The sequence below is a fragment of the Scatophagus argus genome, chromosome 18 (genome assembly GCF_020382885.2).
Source record: "Scatophagus argus isolate fScaArg1 chromosome 18, fScaArg1.pri, whole genome shotgun sequence".
NCBI classification, from domain to species: domain Eukaryota; kingdom Metazoa; phylum Chordata; class Actinopteri; family Scatophagidae; genus Scatophagus; species Scatophagus argus.
Window position 1 is genome coordinate 9778063 of NC_058510.1, and position 25459 is coordinate 9803521.

The 25459-nt window shown below is 43.7% G+C and overlaps 1 protein-coding gene across 2 annotated transcripts in view; it reads left to right on the forward strand.

Moving 5' to 3' along the window:
- The first annotated feature begins 832 nt into the window (after positions 1-832).
- Positions 833-25459, forward strand: part of gli3 (GLI family zinc finger 3) — an 88792-nt gene continuing 64165 nt past the window's right edge. For both annotated transcript variants that reach the window (XM_046370616.1, XM_046370617.1), the window contains exons 1-2: positions 833-1463; positions 17791-17964. In XM_046370616.1, the coding sequence (XP_046226572.1) occupies positions 17832-17964 (133 nt within the window). In that variant the 5' untranslated portion in view covers positions 833-1463; positions 17791-17831. The remainder of the gene's footprint in view (positions 1464-17790; positions 17965-25459) is intronic.

Below are 25459 nucleotides of genomic sequence, written 5' to 3' on the forward strand. Positions count from 1 at the left end.
ACCTCTCTTATCACATAATTTCCCTGTATATTGATTATGTATATTGATTATAACCTAACCCTACAGGAAGGCTTCCCTGTGCTTTACCACAGCATTAGGTATCACTCGGAAGGCTGGACCCAGGAGACTATTTTAGCTCTCATCGACAGCTTCCAGTAGATCCAGTCAGATCGCTCCATAATGGATACTGTGGGGAGGTTTAAGGTAGAAAATTAAGAAAGCGACCCAGAAGAAATACTTTAATTGGAGCCATAAATAAATATGCATAAAAACATAAGTTAAAAAATCCTCATAATAACAAAAATCAGTGACTTTGCCTGTTGCAGGCAGTTGTCATGTGATGCAGGATTTGTATTTTAGCAATTAAAAAAAAAAAATACAAAATACTATACTTTTGTATAGACCTGTTCTTTCAGTGGTAATCATTTTAACTGAGCCACACAGATTGAAATCATTCTGAATAATGCGTTACGTGTAGAGTTCAAGGGATTTACATAAATCTACACGCACATATATCTTGAAACTTTTAAGAAAAGTGACCGGCAGCTCTAAATGGAGTTTTAGCAAATAAAAGCACAATGTCTCTTATAACGCAGAGTCCTACCAGAGTCCTTGGTCCATTGTCCACCCAAGTTCATTCAAACACTCCTGACTAAGTTACATGAACAGACAAGGAGAAAACAAACAACAACATGACGCCAAAGACAGTCAAAATCTAACTTTATTGCAATCTAAAAAAAACAGAACAAAAAAACACCCCACACATTTCTTTAATTTTAATTTGGGTCAGTTGTAGTGTTCTAAATGAGCCACAAAGGCCCAGGAGAAATAGAAGGTGTGCAAACTGAGTTTTGTGTTGGTTTACGGTCTCCGTAAATTGTAATACTGAGACTAACTGGGATTAAAGTTTCAAAGAAAACGTTGGTTTAAATAAAGAAAGAAAAGAAGAAAGGAAGAAGGAAAGGGGTACAGAAAATAAAAGAGGAGGGAGGCAGTGAGTAAAGGAGGGAGCAATCCGAAGGGAGGAGTCAAGCGGGGGAAGGAGCAGCTGGAGTCCCACACTTCGCCTTGTCTGTTCTCCTCGAAAAAAGCGCACTAAATGTAATATCAGCTCTCCATGCGCTTCTCTGACGCTTATGTTGTTTTAGCGCACATCTGCGGTCTGCTGTTGGCAGATATTATCGGGCAGGCTGATGGTGTTAGTCCGGCGGTGGTTGAACACAGCAAACTGTGAGAAGGAGGAGAAAGACAGGCAAGAGGAAAAAGTCTGGCAGCGCTGTTTTGGAGTTGGAGTTGCAGCGTAAAAAAAAAAAAGAAAAGAAAAGAAAAGTCTCAGGCAACTCCAGAGGCACATCTGCAACTTCGGGAAGGGAAGAAGACGAAGAAAGAAGACACATCATTTTTCACTGTGAAGATAAAAGTCCTGAATTAAAAGGAGGGGAGGGGAAATCACCCAGAAAGAAGTAAGTAAACTGACACACAGGCGGAATAGGCTGCGAACAGTGTTGCGCTTATTTGTCCACTTTTAAAGTTTAGTGAAAGAGAGGCAGCCGGGCTTTGTGAAGCAGCAAGAGGTTTCGCGTTTCAAAACGCTGGGATTTCATACAAGTTCAGATGTAGACATGGAGTGGATGAACAGAAGAAACGCTGGCACGAAGCTGCAGTGTTTTTGTTTTTGGTTTTTTTTTTAAAAACAAGATGAAAGCTTCGATGTGGGATCCCAAACCAGCCGAAAGTGCAGCACAGACTGTGTTGCCCGGGCTGTGATTTAGTGTGTGTGAAAGTGTTGGCTGGTGCAAACCCCGGATGGTACGCTCAGCCGACAGACAGATGTGCATTTTTAAAACTAGTCTGAAGTTGCATAAAGTTTGGTAGTAATGAAAAACTCTTCTTCTTCTTTTTTTTTTGTTGGGAGGGGGGGGCGTGGGGGTCTCTGGTGTGTGTTGTACGACAGAGGAAATGTGTGATTCTGTTGGGAGTTTTGAACCGAAACTTTATGAACTTCTGCATGACATGAAACTTTATTAGACTTGTGTGTTGAAGAAACGTGCGTGGGATGGGATGGGGTGGGGGTCGTAGTGGAGGTGGTCAGTGCATATTTATGTGCATGTGTGATCATATTTCAGTATCTGCTATTGATTTGGATTTTAGCCTGTTAAAGAGTTCTGCAGAAACAGTGACATGCTCAGACAATTTTATTTTTATTTTTTTAAAGCCTGTGACTTATCCTCGTCCTGATCTTTAACATGTAGACATATTTAATTTTATTACCATTCTGCAACGTTTCTGCATCGTTGGTTTTTATGGACCCCAGAATCTAAAAGTCGAGGCCTTCTTTGATACACATAAGAAATATTGGTCCTGCTAAGGGGTGGAAATAATCCCACTTTAAAATTTTCTGATATTTCTAAACAAATGAAATTTTTCTGTATATCACAGAAGTGAAACAAGTTGTTTGTTTTTCAAGGGCACTTTCATTTTATCTGGAAACCTGACAAGAGTCATTTAGAAGCATGAAATTGTTCAGTTTCAATCTGTTAATTTGATTTGTATTGAAATGTTTAGAAGTTTTTTTTTACGTGTTTAACATCAAAAAAGGAAAAAAAAATGTTTGAGGATACATCATAGCGTGACTGAAGGCATGTGCTCAGAGAAATTTAAACTCATTACAGTGGGGTATGTGGCTCTACAGGGGGTCCATGTGGGGAGTTTTATGGGGCCCCAAGCAAAATTAGAAATAGTGTTAAGTCACTATAATTTAGTTGATTAGAATTCACTGGATTTATTACAATAAAAATGGATAAGGAGGACAAATACAATCACAAGTATTTCCCTTTCAAAACAAAATCACCACTAAAAAAAAAAAAACAAACTCACATGGACTTAAGTGAAAAAAAAAAAAATCTCCCAACAGAAGTCTGTGTGTTCAGTTTGGGGGTCCGGGACATGAAAACGTTCAGGAGCCCCCCGAGCCTCCACATGTGCGGATATTTGTTTGAAAGTTTCCCTCCTGTCCTCGCCAGCTGTTCCACATTTTATCTGCTTGTCTGCTCTCGAGTTTCATACAGACGACGAGGGTCCGAGCTGTTCAGCCATGCGGTGCAGCTCAAATCCTCCTTTTTTTTTTTTTTATTTTTTGACACTTGGCAAATTATTAACGGACGTCTGGCTGCCTTAAGATGCAGCAGTGAGTTAACACACCAAATAAGAACAGCACAAGTGCACACAGATAAAAATCTCCTTTTAGCTGTATTTATGAGACTCTTCCATTTTTTTTTTATTTTGGCTGTGGATTTGGCTTTGAGCAGAATTCTTGGTTATATTTGTCCAATAAAATTCAAAAGCATCTGTCACATAAAGTGTAATGTAATAGGTCCATTATTTTATTTCTAATAACAAATTTTCACAAGACCTACAAATATGGAAATTAATCACTGTCATGTCAACGACTTAGCTTAACATAAAAAATAATGTACAGACCGATCAGGCCTTAAACCTCTTAAATCAGATTTTAGGCCTAATATTTCATATTTCAAAATGACATCCTGACAGTCATTTGTAATTATAGTTTTCTCTATTGAGATTAAACAAATAACGCTGTACATTTTCCCCTGTATGTTTTGCATTTTGCGGCTGTAGGATTGTTAATAATTTTAAAACAAAAATGATGCTTAATAACACAGTTTAATTGCCCCTGTATAATTTTTATTTGAGGATAAAAATTATGAAAGCACCTGATTTAATTTCCAGAGCAGGCAAAATGTTACATGTGACATGATGTGTGTCTTAACTTAAGTGAAATTGACTGTTGGCAGACAAATCAGTAACATCTGTGGACAGTACAACTGAGTTTAATTTCTTTAATTTCTGTTTTTACATGTGATTAATACATTTTTAAAATATGTGATAAAAGACGTATGAAACACCTTCCTATAAATAACATCATGTAATAATTAATTTGTGTGAATATTATATTAGAACACTTATAACAACGTTTGGTCCGATTACATTTCACATAAAAGAGAGTACCAAGGGGGATTCTGATGTCAAACAGGTGCACCTTTACCAAAAAAAAAAAAAAAGAAAAAGAAAGGAGAAAAAAAAAGGACTTTGTCTCATTACAATGCAGCAGCAGTGATGAATGCAGCAGTGTTTAAGATGCTAATCTGCTGGAATGAGATGCACAGCTCAGAGCCATTCGCTTACTGTAGCCAGCAAAGATGTATCATTGCCGCTCTCTGCTTCTTCATCTCCAATGCGTGAAGAGCAGGCGGATAACGTTTTCTTCTGCAGGAGTCAGTCCGTCACAGATAGCAGCAGCGTGCTGTTTTATCTCAACTTTAAGCACTCCTTTAAGTAAAATTATGCATTGCGACACTGGCCCAGTACACCCGTGACCTGGCGACCTTACAGAATAGGGGCTGTCATGTTAATGCAGGGAGATGACATGCCATTAGCTTTTGAGGTATGGCCCCTCTCTTCTTTTTACGGGCCTTGCATTCACAGCTAAAGGCAGGTTCTGTCCTCAGGCCTTTTACACCCTGCAGGAAGAATACCTGTTATCAGGTTTGTATGCAAGAGGCCCTAATGAGCTGTGTTGTTGTGCTAATGCCGGGGCCTGAGTCCCTCAAAGAGGTGGCAAATGTTTTGTTGAAAGGAGGGTAATGTGAGGAAGTTGATTTTCCTTAAGATAACAAGGATTGTAGTTTGTTTTCAGTGTTTGTTTGTGTGTTTAGCAGGTTTCTCTGCATGTTGTGTGTGTTTTTTTTTTTTTTTTATAAATTATCCTGTTTCTTGGGAGGTTACAGGAATCACTCAGAGGTGTAAATAGTTAACAATTGTTCCAAGTTTTAAAATACACAGGAACTGCATAACCAGTGAAAGTTTGGAGTAATTCCCTGTGTAATTTGATTAGCTGTTGCTTCTGTTGCATATAGCTGCTGTAGTTGAGTCGATGGCCCCCAAAAGAAATCTCTCACTTTGATGATTTGGTACTTTGATATGTTGACATCAAATGAAACAGACACAGTAGGGAAAGAAAGAGGACAAGTCAGACAGAGGTAGCGATTGTGGGGGAAAAAAAGGCTGTGCATGAGATTGGAGGGAAATGTGTGTGCGCTCTGGTGTGGTTTGCGAAGCTTGGAGGAGTGCAATGAAAAGTTGGGCTGAGATGGCAAACCTGAGAAGCGTCAAAACGTCTGGATGCATTTGCGTGAGAGCAGAGACAAGAAGGGGTCTTCGGGTGTGCAAGGGCTTCTCCTTGGCCTCCTAATCCCCAGGCCCAGCCATCCCTTCAGGGCATGCCTCAGATCTGGCTCTCTGGCTCTCCACACGGACGACCCAGCTCCGCCAGCAGATTTAATATGCTATGTGTTCCTGCTCCCCCAGCTCCCCTCCACCTCAACCATCATTGTCCCAGAGCGGGACCCCCGCTCCCCATTTCAAGGAGCCTGCTAAAGGCACCTTTCAAGCCGGGTGATGTCTTTGGATAAGGCATATGTGCGGTGGGGGGAAAGTGGCAATGAAGAGAGTGTGAGACTCATGATACTGTACAGTAATAATACTTATGTATATTACACACATTCAGGAATCTTGATGTACTTGGAGCTTTTGCAAACAGCATACTGACACACCAGTCATGCACCTCATCACACTCATGCATGCATGTACATGCTCGTTCTCACTTCTCTTTCTCTTCTTGCGTCTCTTTCCCGCTTTCTCTGCCATTGCGGAAGCTACATTTTATTTCATTTGAGGAAATAAGAAATGGGAGGAGAAAAAAGTGGGAGCTCAAGTTGCCTTAGCACGGGCTGAGAGAGGGCTGGCTTGTTTTCCATGGCTTTGGCCTGTTGGAAACTCCAACTGGACCTGACAATTAGCCTGGTTAACTGCTCTCCTAGAGCGAGGCACCCTAGACGGCAATAAAAAAAGGGCAAAAAAAGAGTGAAAAGAGTGAAGTAAATCTGAATCAAGTGATGTAAATTTACGATCGATTAAGTTGTGTTTGACAGCTTAACATAAGCCCTCTTGTAGGTCATGGTAAATTTTACTGCAAATGTGCAGGTTTGTGTGCAAGAATGCACAGTGTACGTTTTCTTTTCTCACATACTTGAGGGGAAACAGGACATGTCACGCCTGCATGTGGGCGCCGCTCATCCCCTCCTCTGTTTGCTGTAGCCGTCGTAAAAATGTCTTTAAGTCTGTGGTGTGAAGTATAACAACAAGAGGTGAATTACTTTGCTTTGGGACCCATTTGCTTTTGGGCTTTGCGTAAAGTTGAGCGCCTAAAGACACATTTTCCCGGGGCCGGGGCTGTTATTGCAGATGTGGCATTGTGTCAGCTTTGATGGGAGTTGGTTGTGGCATCCGTGAGGGGGTCTTTGCTTTCTTGTCCGAGGTGGTGATTGGGGGACAGATGAACTGGCTGCTTGCTGTGAACAATGATCTGTCACTTACCCCTGCTTCTTGATGTGTGAAGCCATGAGTCAGCCTATGCTGAGACACTAGAACGCACACCCTTTTTTTTCCCCAAAAAATTGTTTCAAGAAAAGAACTGGATTATTTATTGCATTTTTAAAGCAAAACTCCTGTCCTCACATCATTAATTAAGTTATGCATTGTCATGCAGTTATGCTCACAATGTGAACCCCATGTGTTTGCAGTCCCATGCTGCTTGTAGTTGTCTTTCGCTGGGAGTTATCCCTGAGTCTTGCTGCATCCTGGAGTGGAGGTCAAGGAGGGGTCTATTGTTCAGATGTCAGATGTAAATCCCAAGGTTAATACCTGAAAGAAGCACAGAGCCAGACATTCTCTCTCCTCTCCAAACATGTTTAGATGAGTACCTCTTCCCCCACTTTGGTCCTTCATTTCCGTATGCTGCGGACTTGGGGCGAGTTGGAAAAAGAGGGGGGCGGTCATTCCATATAAACCCCCTCTAGTGTGTTCTTCCCAGCAATGAATGCTAACAGACCTTTGCTCTAATAATGCCTCATCTTAGAAAAACAAAAGGGGAACTCTACTATCTGAGCAAATTTCTGCCCCAACCTGAAAGAGCCCTTCTTTGACAGCGCAGCATTTGAAGACTAATCGTTTTTTCTCATGCAAAGCACGCTGTTTTAAGAGCCCGGGCCGCGGAAAGAGAGGGGGCTGTGTTTTAACAATACTCCGCAGGGAGTAAGGAACAGAGTTCGGGGAGGGGAGGTAGGGTTGAAGTGGGGGGGGATCCTCTCTCCTTTGCTCCTCAGACAAAGCCCGGTTCCTTTCAGGGTAGCATGGGGGGTAGGGTGCGTGGGGAAGAGGAGGGAGCATCCAAGGAAGAGTTTGAGTTCCTTGAAAGAGAGGGATTCTAGCCATTTTTAATGACAGTTTGTCATCATGACTACTTTACCTTCCAGGGAAAATGTAGGGCTGGCCTTGCAGTGACAGGCCTGGAAAGAAGTGGGCCTGAGAAAATTTATAGAGAAACAGAAATATTAACTTGTACATGGGGCCCTAAAACGGCTTTGGCTATTCCTGCCAGACTGGTGTTTTTATTAAGAGGGGTGGACATGCTTTGGAAATATATCTTATTCATGAAGAAAGCCAGGTTAGACTTCCGAAAGAATTCATTATATTCCCCCAGATGCGACTTTGTGGGTTGCAGCCATCCCTCGGAGGATGTGGAGCGTGGAGCGCGACATTGTAAAGCCTCCCTCAGTGGGCACGGGAATGCGAAGGGTTCCATTTGTCAAAGGTGCTGGAGTCCTTTTCCCTCCTCAACACTTTCCCGGCTCAGTCTCAAACTCATTGTCTGAGCAAAGGTAGGACATTAGTCACCGCAACACCACAGGAGCCTGCAGGGCTAAGGACCAATACTCTGGAGCCCGGGCTGGGACAGAGGGGAGGAGAGCAGGGAGAGGGAAGAATGGAGGGAGGGAGGGAGTGATGGTAGAAGGTGAGAGGGGCAAGAAAGGAGGTGAAAACGTGGGATAGATGGAAAAGTGAGGAAAAGGGAAGACGAGAGTGCGGAGTATGTGTGTGGGAGAGGGAGGAAAACTGGGGGGGGGTTAGAGGGAGTGGAGTCTATAGCTCTACCTCAGGGCTCAGTATGTAAGCCCCTGTCTACCCCCCAAAGCTGCTTTCACAAAGAGATTTACAAGACAGGTCTCCGGTGTGCTTTGCTGCCCCGCATTATCAGCGAGTGAGTGTGTGAGAGGGTGTGAATGTGTGTGTTTTTGGGTTGCTGAAATTGACTTTTTTAAGACCTGTTTTTTTTTTTCGTATCATTTATGCAAGAAATATATTCACCCAAATTTACCGATCCAGGCGGGTCAGACTCATAACAGTCCCAGTGGAGCACTGTGAATAACCTATTCCCCCTGGTGGCAGGGTGTGTGTGTCTATGCGTGTGTGTGTGTGTGTGCATCCATGTGTGAATGTATTTCACAGATTCACACATACAAGGGATGCTGTTAGCTTTTGGAATTATTTATAAAGCCTGGCTTTTGTGTGGCGCTCTAAGTCCCTGTCTCCTCCCATTACTGCTTATGACTCTACCTGGGCTTCCTTCAGCCTCCAGTCGCTCCCTCATCCACCCTCCCTGCACAAGGAGCTGGGTTTAGTGTAATGTCTAAAACCTTTTCAGCTACTAGTTTCCAGATAGAATCGCTTGCTCTCTCTTTATATATACTGGCTAAAGATTTGCTCCTCTGGAAAAATAGTTTTCTCATTTGGAAAGTCGTAATCTATGGAGACAAACACATCTGTACACTTTAGAGAAACACACAAAGTTATACAGACCCATCCCATATGGCCTTAATTACCCACTAATCCAGGAAAGTTTTTTTCCCCCTTTTCTTGCACAGACCAAGCAGGGGTGAAGGTTTTAGTGTGTTTGAGATGGTTTATGTTAATGTTGCTTTTATTGAAACAAGCTGGGATGTGATTATAGTCCTGCTCGGTACATATGAGCAGAGAACTGCTCTAGTTTCCTCATCTCCCTCTGGCATAGAGATCAATGCAAACCGGCTAACGCAGGGTAATAAGCCATTAGTACACACATTGTTGGAGAGATTTACATACATTGACCAGCAAACTGATAAACAAGGCTCCGTGTCCTAGAGGTAAGAATTATTGTGTGTGTGTGTGTGTGTGTGTGAGTGATCAGCTGAATGAACTCTTGGTTAGAAAGTGTGTGTGTGTGTGTGTGTGTGTGTGAATAATCACTGGGTGATCTCTTCCCTGTGACTGCCAGTCATTTGTGATAGGTGCCAGATTGCGTAGCTGGGAGCCAGGTTGTCTCTGGTTGTCAGGAGTGCAGGGTGGAGGAGATGAGATGTGAGGATGATTTTACTGTACACTGTTTCTCTGATCTGATTCATCACTAACTGTCTCTCCTGCAAAGGATGAACTTATTATCCCCGTCTCAGTTTCTGCCGTGGAGCCAGCTGCTCTCCATGCTTCCCAATTAACCTCAGGCACCCGTCAAATGCTCCAATTAAGGCCTCCTCCTCCTCCTCACGAATTCATTTTCCTGCGTTAGTTGGCCTGGCTCTAGTCGGGATGCTCGAGCATGCGGTGAGGAATGAGTGAGTGAGCAGGCAAGCGTTGAGCGTGTTTGTTTAGGAACTGTCCTAAGCAATGGCGTTACAGCTCACAGATTTATTTGAGGCGCGGTTGCAAACAGCTGAAACAAGTAAATACACCCAGATGTTTGGCTTCCTCACCATCAAGTCGGCGGGCCTGAGGGGGCTGCCTGTCTAATGACAGTCTTGTTCCTCTCTCTTAATGCCGGGGATTTTCAGGGGGCCATTTTGTGACTGTGCTCATTGGAGTTTATTGGAAGTTTTTTAGTTGAACACCCGGCTGTGCTGTGAAGTTTATGGCATTACATACCAGTGCTGTGTGGTGTGATATTGTGTTGATATTTGAGTTGCGTGAGACTTTTTCACTGGGATGAGAGTTTCCTCTTCACTCAGCCTTTCAAAATCCAAAATATTCATTGGTTTCTCATGCGCAACTGTGTGTGTGTGTGTGCATATCTTTGTGTAGGAGTGTTGCTGTAGGTGGGGTATAGGTTTGGCAGCACTTCCAAATCCTCTGAGACTGTGGATCCTATGAGCTGGCGCAGAGGGATGGGGGGGCTCTGTGCCTGATATGAAAGTGAAGGGAGAGAGTTGTCTCCCAACGCTGCAGCTGGGAGAGCCGTCAAGGAGCTAGAAGGCTCCAGGACTCCCTCAGAGCTTCAGCTGTCTGTGATCTCAAACCTTCTCTGCCGTATACTTCATATTACTCTATAGAACACACTCTCTCCTGCCTTCAATCCTGCAGTTCAGACCCACAGTTCACTTACAGACCTGCACAAGGAGTGAACTCATTCAGGGTGTTGTGGTGTCGTATGAAGGCACTACTTATACAGCAATTTACATTATCAGTTCATCTGTTGAATTTTCTGCCTTACTGAATAAATAAAATTAATCGTTTGTGCATAAAATGTCAGAAGTTAGTGAAAAGTGATTCCATAGCTGCTTCAAATGTCTGACATACAGCAACAACCCAAATATGATCATTTTACAGTGATATGAAACAGAGAAAGGTGGGAAATGTAATTATCAAGCATTTTAACATGAGACACACACTACACAGCTCTAAATAATTGGTAACTGATTGAAATAGACCCATTTCATCAAGTGTGATTCATTGTGCTGTTAAGACCAGCACAGCCACCTCATTGAAAACATGTACTTCATGTTACGTGTCCTCCCTCCCCCTTTTGCTCCTGTCCATCCCCGACATGTTGAAATAACTTTGGAGTGCTGATAGAGTGACCTTATTTAGAGGTATTTTTCAAAGCCGTCTGGTGAAAGATAAGGAGCATGCAAAGATACAACAGAGTCATCCATTTCTGCATCTGTGGAATTTGTAACCCAGTGTTACCCTTGTGGGTCTGTTCCCATCCACACAGGAAGTCGAGCATTAAAGATATGCCATTTCTTCCTTTCCCTTCGCCTTTCCCCCCTCTCTCCCTGCATTCCTTTGACTGACTGCGGCACATTTCAGGACAGCTTCATTCAGCATTCCTTTACATCCTGATTTGTTTGCCCTCCCCCTAGTTTTTTTTTTTTTTTTCCCCAAGTCTCCCTCTGTTTAGGTCTGGCTTTATCATGCGAGAGCCAAACACCAAGACAACTTCATCTCATCCAATTTTCACCCCTTTAATTCGGTTTAAATGGCATGGCCGCGAGGGCCAGAATGGGAATTAATAAGAACCAATAAAGCTCGCCACTGGGGCATCAAGGCCAGTCTTTAAGTAAACATTATGACTTCTTGAGGGGGGATTCAGGGGCAGGACTTGATGAATTGTGGCGGAGCTTGGGAAGGGCTAATTTCTCACTTAGCCGTCCTGATGGGGCTAGCTAATAGGCCTTGCTTTGCCTGGCTGATTGTCTGCTGGCTTTATTATTGTGCATTATCGCGCTGCCCCCTGGCTGTTGTTAGAGTTCGGCCCGGAGACGCCAGAGCACGTCATTAATCACATAGCAGCACTGACTCACTTCGGTCCAACACTTATCCCAATGACACAAAGGAATGGCAAGAGATGAGATGGGGAGGGAGAAAGGAGGAGGGGAAGAATAAGAGTAGCAGAGGGAGTATTCATGAAATAAGTAAGGGACAAATGTGAACAGAAGAGAAGTCCAAGTGGGCAGGACAGCTTCACGATGACACCATAACCTGTACCTGTGCAGCCTCCGGGTTTCTCTCAGCAGTTCACTTGCCTCAAATATCACTACTTTTTGTTATACACCACTTTCTAAGGCATAGAGGATAAGAGGAATGTATTTAGTGTATCTCCAGTCTCTCGGGCAAAGTGTGGAGACCTTCTGTCAAAGCCATACCTGCTGCCACCACGCTCACACAGGGCCATCTATCTGCTTGATCCTTCTCTGAGTGCATGTGTGAGGAGGAGGCAGAGAGACAGAGGGATGTGTGTGTGAGGTTTGCATCAGTACAGGAATTTCTCTTCCTCCACTCATCCCCTCCCTGGGGTCCCCTCTCTTTTTTTTTTTTTTTGTTCCCCACACAGTGATCGCACTTGCATGCTGAGAGGCGTATAGAGCACCTGGTGCATCCAACTCCTATACACGCTGTCATGCAGCAAGGCTCACACACTCTCAAACACAGTCGAAACAGTCCCCCTTTCTCCCTGTGCCATGTTCACACACACAGACGCATTACATAGGAACTGTGCTCTCAAACAACGCAGCGCACAAGTGCAACGTGTACTCTTTGGCTGCAAAAGCGCAGTGAAGGATGTTGTTGTCACACACTGGTTGTGGCATCGTGCAGAGTGCTTTCTAAAGCCCTGTATGAAGAAGACTGTTTCACAGGAGATGAGAGGCCCACTGACAGGATACAGACCTCACTCTCTTTTGCTTTGCAATGTGTGCCATATGCAGGGGCCATTCGAATGGAAATCGTATTAGTATAAGGCGTCTGCTGCTACAGGCTGATTTTATAATAAACTGAATTTCATCTGGCTGCATTGACACAAGCAAAGTTATAAAGTCGGGAAAAGTATTTCTAATCGTGCCAATCTTATTCTCTGCGAGCTCCAGGCCGAAAAAAAAGTTTTGCATATAGAAAAATCTTTTTTCTTTACTTCCCAAGGACCTTCATGGTTTTCACAGAAGGTTGCATTGCACTGTTTTCTTTGGCCTATAGCAAATGTCTGAACAAGCATCTTTTTCTTCTTCGCAAGAATCACGAAAAGTGTCTCATCAAACAAAGCCTTTACGTTTTAACATGGGAAGAAAATGAATAAAGTGGAGTGCAAGGGAAACCAATACCGCATAACTGGGCCACCACGGCAACAAAGCTTCCTGCATCATCCATTGTCTCAGTCTTCACAGCCCTTCTTGCCCCTACGCAAGTGGCTCACAAACAAATGCAAAGTCAAAATAAATAAACAAGCTAATAAGCAGGGGACTGTGGGGAAAATGCTTAAGATTTCCATTGTGACGCGTTCTTTATTTGCCCCTTATCTACTGGGTAGCGAGCGCAAAAGAAGCATCGTGTAAGCATCACGATTACATCGTGTGGGTTTGTTACCCAGGAATGTAAGATGCACTCAGCTCATTCTGCGGTGCAACACACGGGGTCCCACACCAGCCCTCCAAAGCATCTTAAGTGGAGAGGTCTGAGGGACCAAGACGCACACGAGGATAATCTTATTAGCTCCGCTGAAAGCTACTGATGGGCTATGGAGTTGTGCTGTTTGTCCTTGACAAAAAATAGAAACACTCCACATTTGTACAGGCTTTCATTTTCCAAATTTTGTGCAGTGCACTTCTGATAGCATCCCCAATTGTTTGCTGATGGAATGCTGTTATGGCGCTGAGCTCCTTTTGCAGTACTTTGCAGTACTTCGTGAGGTTTCTCACTCTGAAAAGTTTTTTGGGGTTGTTTTTCCTTCACTCAAATTGAGGGTCGAAGGACATCAGGTTTTGTACACTGTAAAGATTAGAAAGCCCTCTGAGGCATGTGAGTTGGGTTATATAAATAAAAGAAAAATTAAATACAGGTAGGTCATATGTAAAATCTCAGAGGAGAAATAGCATAAAAAATGCATTCATTTTTGCATGCAGTATTCACAAGATGATTTAATAACTCAAAACACAAACTAATAAATCATCTCAATGAAAGTATCAGCTTGAAGTTTTACAGCATAGTGGTCAAGAGTGGGACTCACACATTATGGTAGGATGATAAAGAAACATGTAAATGAGTAACAATCTGAATAGCTCAACCATGTCAATGTGTACAAAAGGGTGAGAAGGCCTAGCACTAAACCAGTTTGCATGGGCATATCTGGGATTTGATATGTGTGTGTGTGGCGGGGTGTGACTAATTCCTGCTAAATGGCCCTTACTTGAGGGGCTGGTCCCCATCAGCTGTAGGCCAGACTTAGTGCCATCTGGGCACAATGTTGAATTTCGCTGGTGAATGTGAGCCACAACCAGAAAATCCCCAAACCGCCCCCCCCTTCTTTCCGCTTTGCCTTCCAGAGCCAAAGGCAAGCCATAAGTGCAGTGTCGAGCACAGCATGGAAACGAAAGTATGTGGTTTCCTCAGAAAGCCATTGAGTTTGGGAACGCATCATCAGTAGTGACTCTGAACCCACGACAGGTCGTCTAACCACCAGTAAGCACTTCCACTGTCTCCTTCAGGGGCCTCATCTCCTCACTGACCTTATCCAGTGCAAACACATGCCGCTTGAACCAGTGCATTCTGTTTTATTGCTCGATTCAGCTAATCTTGCTGAAGGGCTTAGACTCCTCCTCCCTCTTTGCCCCTCAGTGTTTTAGTTATTCCAGCTGTGCATGAGCCCTTAATGTTGTTGGCATAGCTGTGAAAAGTGCAAAAACACACATTGTACACACAGGAAAACATGTGTAGGCATGCAGGGCAGATTGAGGTGCACACACAGGCATGCACGCATACATGAACACACACACACACACTCCTCCCTTTCTCCATTCATTTTCTCTCCCTCTTATCCCACTTTTGCTCACAATCTCCCTCGATCGTCTCCGTCTCCCATCTCTCCCCTCCCCTCTAACTCGCTGCGCTGCGGTGCGTTTGTGCGGTGTTGATAAGCCTAAGATAGCAGATCTCGGTGGTCGCTGATGTAATGATGATGAATGCTGCGGTGCTGCCAGTCTCCCCCCTCAGGGGGCCCTCGACACTGAACAGTCGCCCTAATGAAATGAACACAAATACAGTACCCCGTCTGTGAGGGAGTGGGGTGGGGGGGGGTGCTAAATCTAAGAGGACACTTCAAGAGTTTATATAAAAATGTCCCCCATTTTTTGAGTGTGTGTGTGTGTGTGTGTGTGTGTCATGCAGTTGCAAATGTGTTCCTGATGGCAGAATGCAGTGGAATTGGAAGGTACATCTAAAGCAGTTTCATAGAATTAAGCTTGTAAAGATCTAGCCTTTAAATAACAAAAAGCAGTGATTTTTTGATAGCGTTAGCAGTCGTTCAAGCTTGCATGAAGAAGAAAGAAACACTGAATTTGTTCTATCAAAGGCAAAAGTTTATTTTGGTGTTTCACTTTGATGTGTACAATTTGCAGATGACTTTCAACTCAGTGCCTTTGTCACCGAGGCGTATAATTTATGTTAAATTGATTTGCTTAATGTGCTTATAAAATAAGAATGTTTTTTTTTTCTTTTTCTGAGGGAACCGTCTGAATTGTGGTATTTTAAACCTGTTTAATCGCCTCCCTTTCTGTGTGGAAGGATTATAGTTGAGCACCAATAAAGATACACCCTCTTTCTCTCTTCTCTAATTGGGTGTAGGACAGACATTTCATGGGAAAGACATTAATATGAAATTATCATTTATTTTTGCTAACAACAGCGACCTATGCCTTGTTGTAATTTCCTCTTTGTGCCAGGCCTCTATGTCACACCATTGATGCTAATATTCCAGTGCTGCTTCATGTAATTGTATCTAAAAATCTGATTTCTGCATCTAGTTTTTAAATACACTGGTGTTCCCCTGACTCTCGATTGGTCCTGTAGGTTCTCTGTCTGCAGTTTAATATATTATGCAAAGGGATAAACGCAGAGAAACTTTCTCAAGCATTCTTTGCACAGTTTTTGATGTAAACACAGATGTGAATGTTTTTGTGTGCGAAAATGAGCAACACGAAAGGCAGAAACATCTGCAGGATTGGGTGTGGGTGTCCAGGTCGGAGGGATTATGGGTGAAAAGGTCCTGCTTTTAATTGCTGCTTTGGAACTGTGGCCTGCCTTGTGGAACACAAAAGACCGGTCAGACACGCTTCAGTGGCTTGGACTTGTGAATATTTGCCCAACCAGTGGAATGCCCCGCTTTCTCCTCACCTCCCCTAAAAACCCTTATCCTGACCCTCATATTCACTGGCCTTTCAGCTCTTGGAACCCTGATCTGACTCACCTGGGGGGACAGGAAGACACACACTGACATGTATGCACACTCCACACGCAAAGCATGTGGGAGCTATTTAGTAACAGCTGCAAAGCATGTTCTCTCCCTGTTCTTCTTCCCCTCACTGCTTTTGCTCAAGTTCATTCATTAGAGTGATGTAATGACAGTTTCAAAGATGGAGACTCTCGCTATTTGAACTCTGATCATGCTCTTGTTTCAGTATCTGCTGATGAAAGTGAATGAGTGGCACCTATGATCAGTTATCATGGTAGGAACTTAGAAATACAAATGTGCCGATATATATGCATTGCAGATATTCTAATGCTTAACTTGCTCTTACTGCTAAGACCCCCAGAAATGAAAGCATTCACTTTATCAAATACATGCAGCAATGATTTGAGATGATGATCTTTGCAAGTAGGACAAAAACGTCTTTGGTTGGGGATGACAGCTACATATGTATTCATGTGGGAGTGATTAGAGGACGGGCTCTTGTTTAATTCTGTTTTGATTGGTAAGGAGTAATTGAATTGTGTTTTTTTTTTCCTTCACTTTTTTTGTAAGCTAGCAATTGCTTACAGATGTTGTTCTTGAGTTGGAAGGGAAGACAGACTGGTTTTTCAGGGGGTTGGGAAAAAAAATAAACAAAGCGCACAGTGTTTGTCTGAAGTTTACCCCTCACCACTTCCCCCTCGCCTTCCCTCCTTGGGGAGTTGGTAAAAATCACCCCCCCCGCCCCCCTCCTCCCCGCTTCTTGTAGTTTGAGCAGCACTCCTCTGTTTGCATTATAACTGACTTTACTGCTGGCCTTTGTATCCATACATGTTTATAGGGTGGAGGACAATTAAATAGTACAACTGGGTAATTAGCTGGCCTTTATTGGAAAGAAAATGTCAGTCAGACTAAATATTTCCAGCAATTATCCATGAATTATGGAGTCTAAGTAAAGACTTTGTATTGGACCAAATGAAGCTCTCCTGTACTTTGTGTAAATGAGTGGTTGTTGTGTATCACCCATGTTGTCTCCATAATCAGAGACCTCCATGACCTAGATAAAGTTGAGCTTGTAGACGGCCTCTGAGGTGCTGAACTGAGCAGCATGTCTGCTAGACTGTTGGCTGAACCCCCTTCTAAACCCACAGACAGTATTAACTTGAACCACCTTTATTCTTTGAAAGAAAAATTGCCCGGCACCATGATATTCCCAAAAGGGCCTTCAAACAACCCTTGTTTTTTTAGGACTGCGAACATTTCTCTCTCTGTGGTATCCCCTTAAGGTTTCTTCTTTCTCTGTGGAAAGACTGCTAGCGTAGGATTATCAGTATATCTGCCTTTACTTCTATTCTGAGATATAAAACCTAGACAGGATGTCCTGCCTTGCTGTGTTTATGGAGTTTGTTTTTTTTGTTTGTTTGTTTTTTTTGTTTTTTTTTTTGACAAGAAGTCAGAAGTTTAGTATGACATACTTGAAAATAAGATAAGCTAAATTTTGGCTGAGGATATTTAACCACTGTCAGAGGAGAAGGAGATCAGACAGGACCCAGTTGGTTTTAGTTAAAATAAATCAGGGTGAGCTGGTGGATTGACCCGTGGTCTGCTCTGGGCATCATGAAAAGGGAGGACTGGATCTGAAATTTTCCTCACAAGGTTCTCAGTGTTGAAATCTTTTCTTGAGGCACTACTTTGTTAAAATGTTTCACTTTGAGCAAACAAATGAAACCAATGATTTCCTTTAGTTTTACAAGACTCTTGTAAAACAAAAATATTCACATGACTGTCTTGTGAGCTGATCTGTCTTATGCGCATCATGTCCTCTCTATCCTCTTCTTCTCCACCAGTTATCCCGTCTCCATGAGGTGTTGAGGAATGACCAGTCGCCATGGAAACCCAGTCCCAGGCCAGTTCAGCAGCTGAGAAAAAGAAGAGGGTGGAGACCATTGTGGCGACCAAGGGCTCATCAGCGCGCAATGACATCAGTGAGAAGGCGGTGGCCTCCAGCACCACCTCAAACGGTACCCATCACCTCTAACTGCACACTCAGCCACTGTGGTTAATGTAAATATAATGTTGGCCTTCTGGAACACACCCATTTTTGGAGAGATTTATCCTTGCATGCATCTTTATTTCCTGCTTTAAAATCCAGCTATGACATTGTGATCTTGTGTGTCTATGCCTCCAGCTCACTATTGAGAATAAACATACCACTGAATACCAAAATTCCTTCCATTTTTATCCTAAATTTAGTCAAAGTCACAAAGACTTTGTGTACTGATGTATTCCAGATCTCTGTGACATGGAGATTTGGTTACCATACGTAACCTGTTATCACTCAACCCATTTGAGCACTGGGGCCACTGACCTACTGAGGACCAAGTAATGTTTTTGTGCCAATGTTCTCATTGCTTGCAGATGAAATACACCAACCCACAAAACATGATTTAAAGACTTAGACATGCACAGTTCTTTGCTTACATTACTTATGTTTGCTTTTTATCCCTATTCTTGTGGTTGACAGTGAGTCACATACAGCCCTTACTGGTAGCAGAACTTTGGCATGTTTACATAGCAATGTCTTCAACACATGCTATTAAAAGCTGAGTGGAGTGTAGAGTTCACTAAGCTTGTCGCCATTCAGCCTTTCATTCTCAATTCAAATGCTGGAGTGAGGAATATTAGATGACTTTTTTTTTTTTTTTGGCTGGAGAGCCTTGGAGCTACGAGCTAAAGTCATAACAAAACCAAAGCTGAGATCACCACAGCCTAAGCTGCAGCTGTGCTCATTAGCACTGAGAAGATCTGGAGATTTTTGGGTGCGGTGGGTTGCCTCTAGTTGCTAGCGGCCTGAGTTTTCTGTCACTCTCCCCTTTGACTCTGCTGATGTCAGATGTGATCAACCAAAGCGTGAACAGGAGACAAACAGTTTAGGAAAGGCTATGAATAAGTTGCTGTGACTTGCTCCCCATATGGGAGTTATTGTAGGAAGTGGGATAAGGTATTGCATCCTGAAGCATCTTGGGAACACTCTCACTCTTACTCATTCCCAGATGGCCAGCACTGTTTTATTAATTAAAGGGGCAGCAAGGAAGAAAAAAAAAGTTTGTTGTGGAAAAACATGGATGTAATTTGGCGCCATGATTGTGGATTTTTCTTCGTAATGTGCTGGTAATTACAGCTCTGAAAAGCATAAGGTTTACCTTGAAAACCTTGCTGAGGATTCTCCTACACTGACTCAGCCACGTCAGAAGATACGCTGCAGCTTTAAGCTATGTTGCACTAAGTAAAATACAGTAGTCTAATAATTCATTTGACGATGGGACGGATGATACTTATCTGCAGAGAGAGGTCCCTTTTAGATCCCAATCTCTCTTGAAATAGGAAGATAGCTTACACATTCTTTGTGTTGTTATAATTACAGCACATTCCCAAGTCCCCCCCAGAACTCATAACCTCTTATCAGGTGTAACCCTACACTTGCCTCAACTTTAACCCCCGTAGCCCCTGCCCGACCGCCTCCATGCAAACAAAAGGTAATTGTGAGCAGCTGTGGAACCCCAGTGACTGTTTCTTCTTAGGAAGACCCAGCGAAATATTTCCCCACGTCAAGCAGAGTAGCAGCTCCTGATCTTAGTGCTGTAGAAACCCTGTGGTGCTCCCAGCAACAGTGTGCTATGATAAGTTGTGAAAGTGGAAAACAAGTGGGAGGGGGGCAGGTGGAGTGCACACAACGGATGTTTAGCTTGGTCTTCAGCTCGGTCAGTCTCGGCTACTGAGACATACAGCATCATTCTGTGATCAGCTTGCAAACAGGAATTGATCAGATCTTGTCACTGATTAGTGGCATTAGGAAACTGCACTAGCTCCAAAACCTACTTAACGCTGTCCTCCCCCTCTACTCCATCTTCCCCTCTTGTCCCTAGTCTGTAAGTTTTGTCCAAGTTGGGCAGGCCCTGGGTAATTATTGAGTCCTGGTAGAGCGTTCCCACATGGTTGGCTAAATGGTGGCTCCATCCTGTGTGCCATTCATCTCAGTGCCCCCTCCTCTTGCGCTGACAGCTCAAAAGAGCCGACTGTGCCACAACAATGCTGTGATTGGTGCTCTTTAGGAGGGGTTTTGGGGGGGTTACTCTCCCCTCCCACCCTCATCATTCGGCAGGCAGGTGGACCACAAAGTCCCCTGATTCTTTTGTTGGGCCCTGAGCTAAAAAAAAAAAAAAAAGATGTTCATGCTCCTTGCCTGAATAAATCCTGTCGTCATGGGATAATTTGCTAATAATGAAAGAGAAAAAACTGGGGGGGGGCAGGATTGATTATTTGAAGGGGAAGAAGAAGGGAAAAACTTTCTGGTTGGTTGGACTTTTATGATATTGATGCTGCTGATCTGAGGGAGGATAGGGAGTTAGTGTAAGTAATGGGATGAAAACTGAAATATGCGGAGAACAACTGGACACAGCTGAGAAAATTGCTGGGGAATGCTGTTTTAACATTGCAGTGCCTCTGTAAAGGCAGGCAGTTGGGACCTTTTAATGGTCTTAAAAGGGAAAGAGCAAGGGTCTCAGAGGCAAACAAGTTAAGCCTTAAAGGGCGACAAATGTTTGGCTTTCGCGTAGGTTACCGGAGAAATCCTTAAGCAAATGAGAGAGCGTGGCTAAAGTGTTTAAAGAAGAAAAAGAACACTTGACTGCTTTGGAAAAAAAAAACATCCTCCCGATGGGAAGAGAAGGAAGACTGATATGGAGAGCGGGGAGAGATAGAGGAAGAGTGAGGGGCCACCTTCTTTTTAGGCAGCCATTTAAATGATCAACAGTAAATAGAGGGGAATGTCATCTGACAGAAATAAAGTTCCCGTTAACAGCAGGGATGGAAAGTAATTTACAGATACGCTGTCCCCGCCATCTTTGTGCCTCCCAGATAAGGTTTCATTTCAGAAACGGATAGGAGACATTTTCACTTACGGGCCCCCATTCTGGGACACCTGTGATAACAGCTTGTGGACCCCTAATTGAAAATGGGTTTCAAAATGGATTTTCACTTTTCTTCCTGCCTCCTCTCCCCCCTCCACTCCCTCCCTCCCTCATGACTAGCTCCCCACCCTCCACCCCCGTCAACACCCAGCTCCATCCCTTTTTTCCTTGGTGTTGTCGTTGGCAGAGGGAGGCAATATTGGAAGGACGGGGAGGGAGAAGGGAGGAAGGGAGGCAGGCCGAGGGGAAATGGAGCGTTGAGAGCAGATCATCCCTCAGCCCTTGTCACAGCTATGACAGCCGCGTGATCAGTCTTATTAATGAAATCATTGATCACTTGATGGGACTCATAATCAACTGTTTCTCCACTGTGTCCTGCCCCATCTAATCCTCCTCCTCCCTCCTCATGCTGCCACCTCTGCTCTCCACTCTTTTTAAAATCCCTGTTTTACTCCCACTAAAAGATGAACCGCTTTGGCAATCTTTTTTGTGTGTCTAAAAGGGAAAAAAAAAAGATTTATAAATACGTAAAATTAACAAGAACACCCAGACACTGCCTGACAGTAAATGCTGTCAAGTGATTCAGGATGCGGAGATTTGGTGAAGATTAAAAATGGCAAGATTGTATCTGTTTACTTTCTTCAAGTGGCTTTTTCTTTCAGAGGAAACAAGTTGGTAGTTATTTAAAAAAAAATGCATTAGTCGTTTGTGCATCACCACTGCTAAAAGGTGATCTCTGTCATCTGTATTTGTGATGTATGTATTTCATGGGGACCAGAGGAGGAAGCGGGGGCCCCACTGTGTTACCTTACTCCAGGCTCTGCCTGTGGGGGCTAATGAGAGAGGACTGATGGAGGGATAAGGGACCTCATGGGAGCTCTGGCTGGCCCACAGGTCAAACAGCACAATGGAGGAGGCGTTATAGAGCCTGACACACAACCTCACACAGGAAAACTGACTTTTAGTGTCAAAAGACCTCTGTACGGTACATCAATTATACATAAAATACATAAAAACTTATAGTATAAGCAGAAACACTTAGAAGAAAGTACTAATTTGTCCACAATATGGCTGTTTTTATTATAGTATAGCATGTGGTTTTAGAAATATATAGATATCAAACATAAAGATGAGAGTTTGTAAAGTCATGCTGGCCCCATGTGCGCACACAGAGGATGTGCTTTGCTTTCATTGGTGAGCCATAGTCATTTCATGGACCTTTGCACTGAAGGCAATTTCCTGCAGCAGCAGGGGGACAGGCTTTGGCAGAGCCACCTCACAGCGGCCGGAGGCACAGGATTAGCTTAGCCTCACTGCTACTCAGGGCGGAGGAGAACCTCAGCTGGCCAGCCCAGCCCAGCCCAGCCTTTCTTGTCTGGCACACTTCCTCATGCCCAGATCTGCCTGTTGGAGCTGCACTGCTCCTTCACTGCTGGAAGATGTATATAAGCCACTGCCTCATGACTCCACGCTGTGGAGAAGCCAGAATTGAGTTGTAGTGGAATTGCATCTTCTTTTGGCGGCGGGGTGGGGGGGGTCAGTGATCATCCTACTTGTTTGCCTTTGGTGGCTGGTGGCTGAAGAAATATAGCTCTGAAGTTCAATTAAAACTTCCAAATTAGCCCTCAAAGACATTTCAATTCATTCCAATCTGTGTCTCGTTTTTATTGTTCTTTTTTTCATTGTTTCTGTCAGTTATGATGACATTAGACTCACCAAAGACAATCAGACATGTTCTAAATAATGGATGGATAAAACCCAAGAGAGAGAACCTGAAATGTCAGTAATGTCATGCAGGTCAAGAAACTCTGTAAACTCTGATGCATGTTTGAGATAAATGAATTGGGGGCCTTGGGGTTCTCTTCCAAGTAAGTTTGGCAGCCTAGGAGTTTATTAAAAACCTCTGTTACTGTCTTCCTTGACAAGATTTCTCTCCAGCAATGTTGCTGTATTCACAGCCATTAATTTGGGTACAGTGATATTATTACCAATAGAGATAATAGCTGAAACTATGAGAAGAGACCCAAGTTGTATGTTGTAGTTGAAATTCTTATTAATTTCCACAGATTATAAAGAGCAATCTTGATTTGACTTCTCAGTCATAGAATTTTAATTCTAACAGGTTGTGATAATTCATGCTGACCACCACAATGGCTCCATAGAAGAAACTGAGATCATTTTCATTGACACGCTGAGAGCCAGAATGGCTGGGAGTTAGAGGTCACCCGGGTCAGAGGCAAGTCTGCGAACCAACGCCCAACCTCACAAACAGAAATCAGCCTGCCCTGTGTGAGAGGATCGGGGCTACATCAGCCAGCCCAGCATTGCAGCCCTGCCGGATGTTGCTCCTGGCGCAGGGGGCGACCAAGGGCCCCGTAAACTCATAAACCTGTAACGTGGGGAAACTGCAGTTCATTATTCTACCACTATGTCCATTTGTCTGTAGGCATCAGTGGCCTCCCTCCTGCCAGGAGGAACAAAGCAGGAGTGTCCTGACCCTGCCAGGAGGATTTATTGCAGTGTGTTCTTGTCCAGGTCCTGTCTGTTTTGTTTGCTTGCCTCATATAGTACTTGGGCTGAATGGGACTCAGGATGAAGTAACAACTAGTGGCCTTGCCACCAGGGTTGGAGTTTGTTTGAAAGAATGACAGTACATTAACAAGGACAGGTTGTACTAGTGAGCTTATTTTGGCATTCAGTATGTGATTTCATTTACTAATGAATATACTGAAGGCATTCTCTCCTTTTCTCAGTTTTAAGCTGTTCATTTGACAAAGTGGTGAGGACATGAAAATAATCTATACTCAAACTCGTGAATATTTGATCTCTAAAAAAGCTAAAAAAGCTGCATTTTTAGTTCAAATATTTCTGTTTTATGTGTACTTATCAAGCAAAGGTATAGGTAAATCAATAGTAGTACTTGTGGTGTATGCTAAATGATATTTCAACTTTTGTTAATTCAAAAGCCAAATTCTGCAGCAATTTATAAAACATGCTTTCATATTTAGGTCTTTTATGTCCTTCCACTCTTTTTCATTGGCATTGTGGCAATTGTTTTTTAAAATTGTAAATTGTAAAAAGTATGTCATTTTAAAGAAGTCATGGAGATAAACAAAAAAGACTGCTTAAGAACACATTTTTGGCATTATAGTTAGGATGACATGGGTGAATGTAGCCGATGTTCTGGGGACTAAAACTTATTTTTGTTTGAAAGCATCTCATATGATCAGGCCACTTTCCGCTCAAAACTCGCTGGATTAAATCATGACATGCTTTGAGAGAGCAAAAGGCCCTATACCCCCTAATCTCTCTCCCCTGACCTCCACACCCTCTGGGCCTTGACTCTCACCCTTCTCTCTGCTCCCCCTCCCCTTTCCCCGCCCAACTCTCTCTTGCAGTGCGAAAGAGGAGCTAGGATCAAAGGCCATAAACCATGGCAGTGATTTCTGGTGATTGATTAGAAGCAGAGGTTGAGAAGCAGCAGCTCTCTCCCCTCCTTTCTTCCCACCCTCCGGTGCTGCGTACGCATTCTCCCAGGGCTCTCGTAAATAGCTCAGGCTTCAAGTGTGAAAAGAGTTGCCACAATTGGCAGACGGAGCGCAGAAACACATCCGTACTGTGGCGGCTTGGCCAGTTTTTCTGCCTCTTCCTCCTGGATGGCAGGGGGGTGTCAGTTGATAAGAACCATTTGTTGTCTTGCTTGGATCTGGGGAGGGACAGTGTAATCCCCTCACCCTGGTCTGTTCACAAAGCTGGAGGAAAAGAGCAGAGGAGAAGAGGAGGAATTGATTTTCAGAGAGGGCATGCGGAGAATTGAACTCAGATGTGTAGCAGAGACAGGGTTTGAAAGAAACATTCTACTTGCGGGGAAACATATGTCTGTAGCTTACAGCACAGGGGCCATGCAATTTGAACTTGAACAAGTCCCTCTAATGTTAATCAATTGCATAGCTGTCTTTCACCATCCTCTCCCCGCCTCCTCCTCCTCCTCCCCCTGTCCCGAGCCCAACTCAGCCTGGAGGCCTCTTGACAAGCAAGTGGTCCTGTAAAGGCACTTAAATAGGCCATGCCCATTCAGAGGCATTGAGATTAATGCTTGAACCACATACATGCTTTTGTACGGAAACACACACATGCACTTCTCTCCGTCTTTCCAACCCTGCATGATCTCACCTGGAGCTGTGAGTCTAATGATGTTCGGAGTGTTGGCCTCGCAGCGACAGCTCCAGTCCCGGGGAGATGTGTCTCATGTCAGACTTTGCGCCAGACAGACTCCAATAAGGAAAAGGGGGTGGTGGTGGGGTGGGTGTTCTTCAACACAGCTGGAGCAAAGCCAAAACTAAAAGTGCAATTCTCTGAAGGTTTTGTTTTTCCTCTATGGTATTTACAAAGTGATTGAGCGCATTTTTGAGTGTCATGGAGTATCTCATTACGTTCTTAAAAGCTTTTTATCCGTCCACATGCTCTGAGATATGTACACATGAATTGCGTACTGCAGACACTCAGTAATGCACGCAGACACATTCTCTCTCGTTTTCTCCCATTT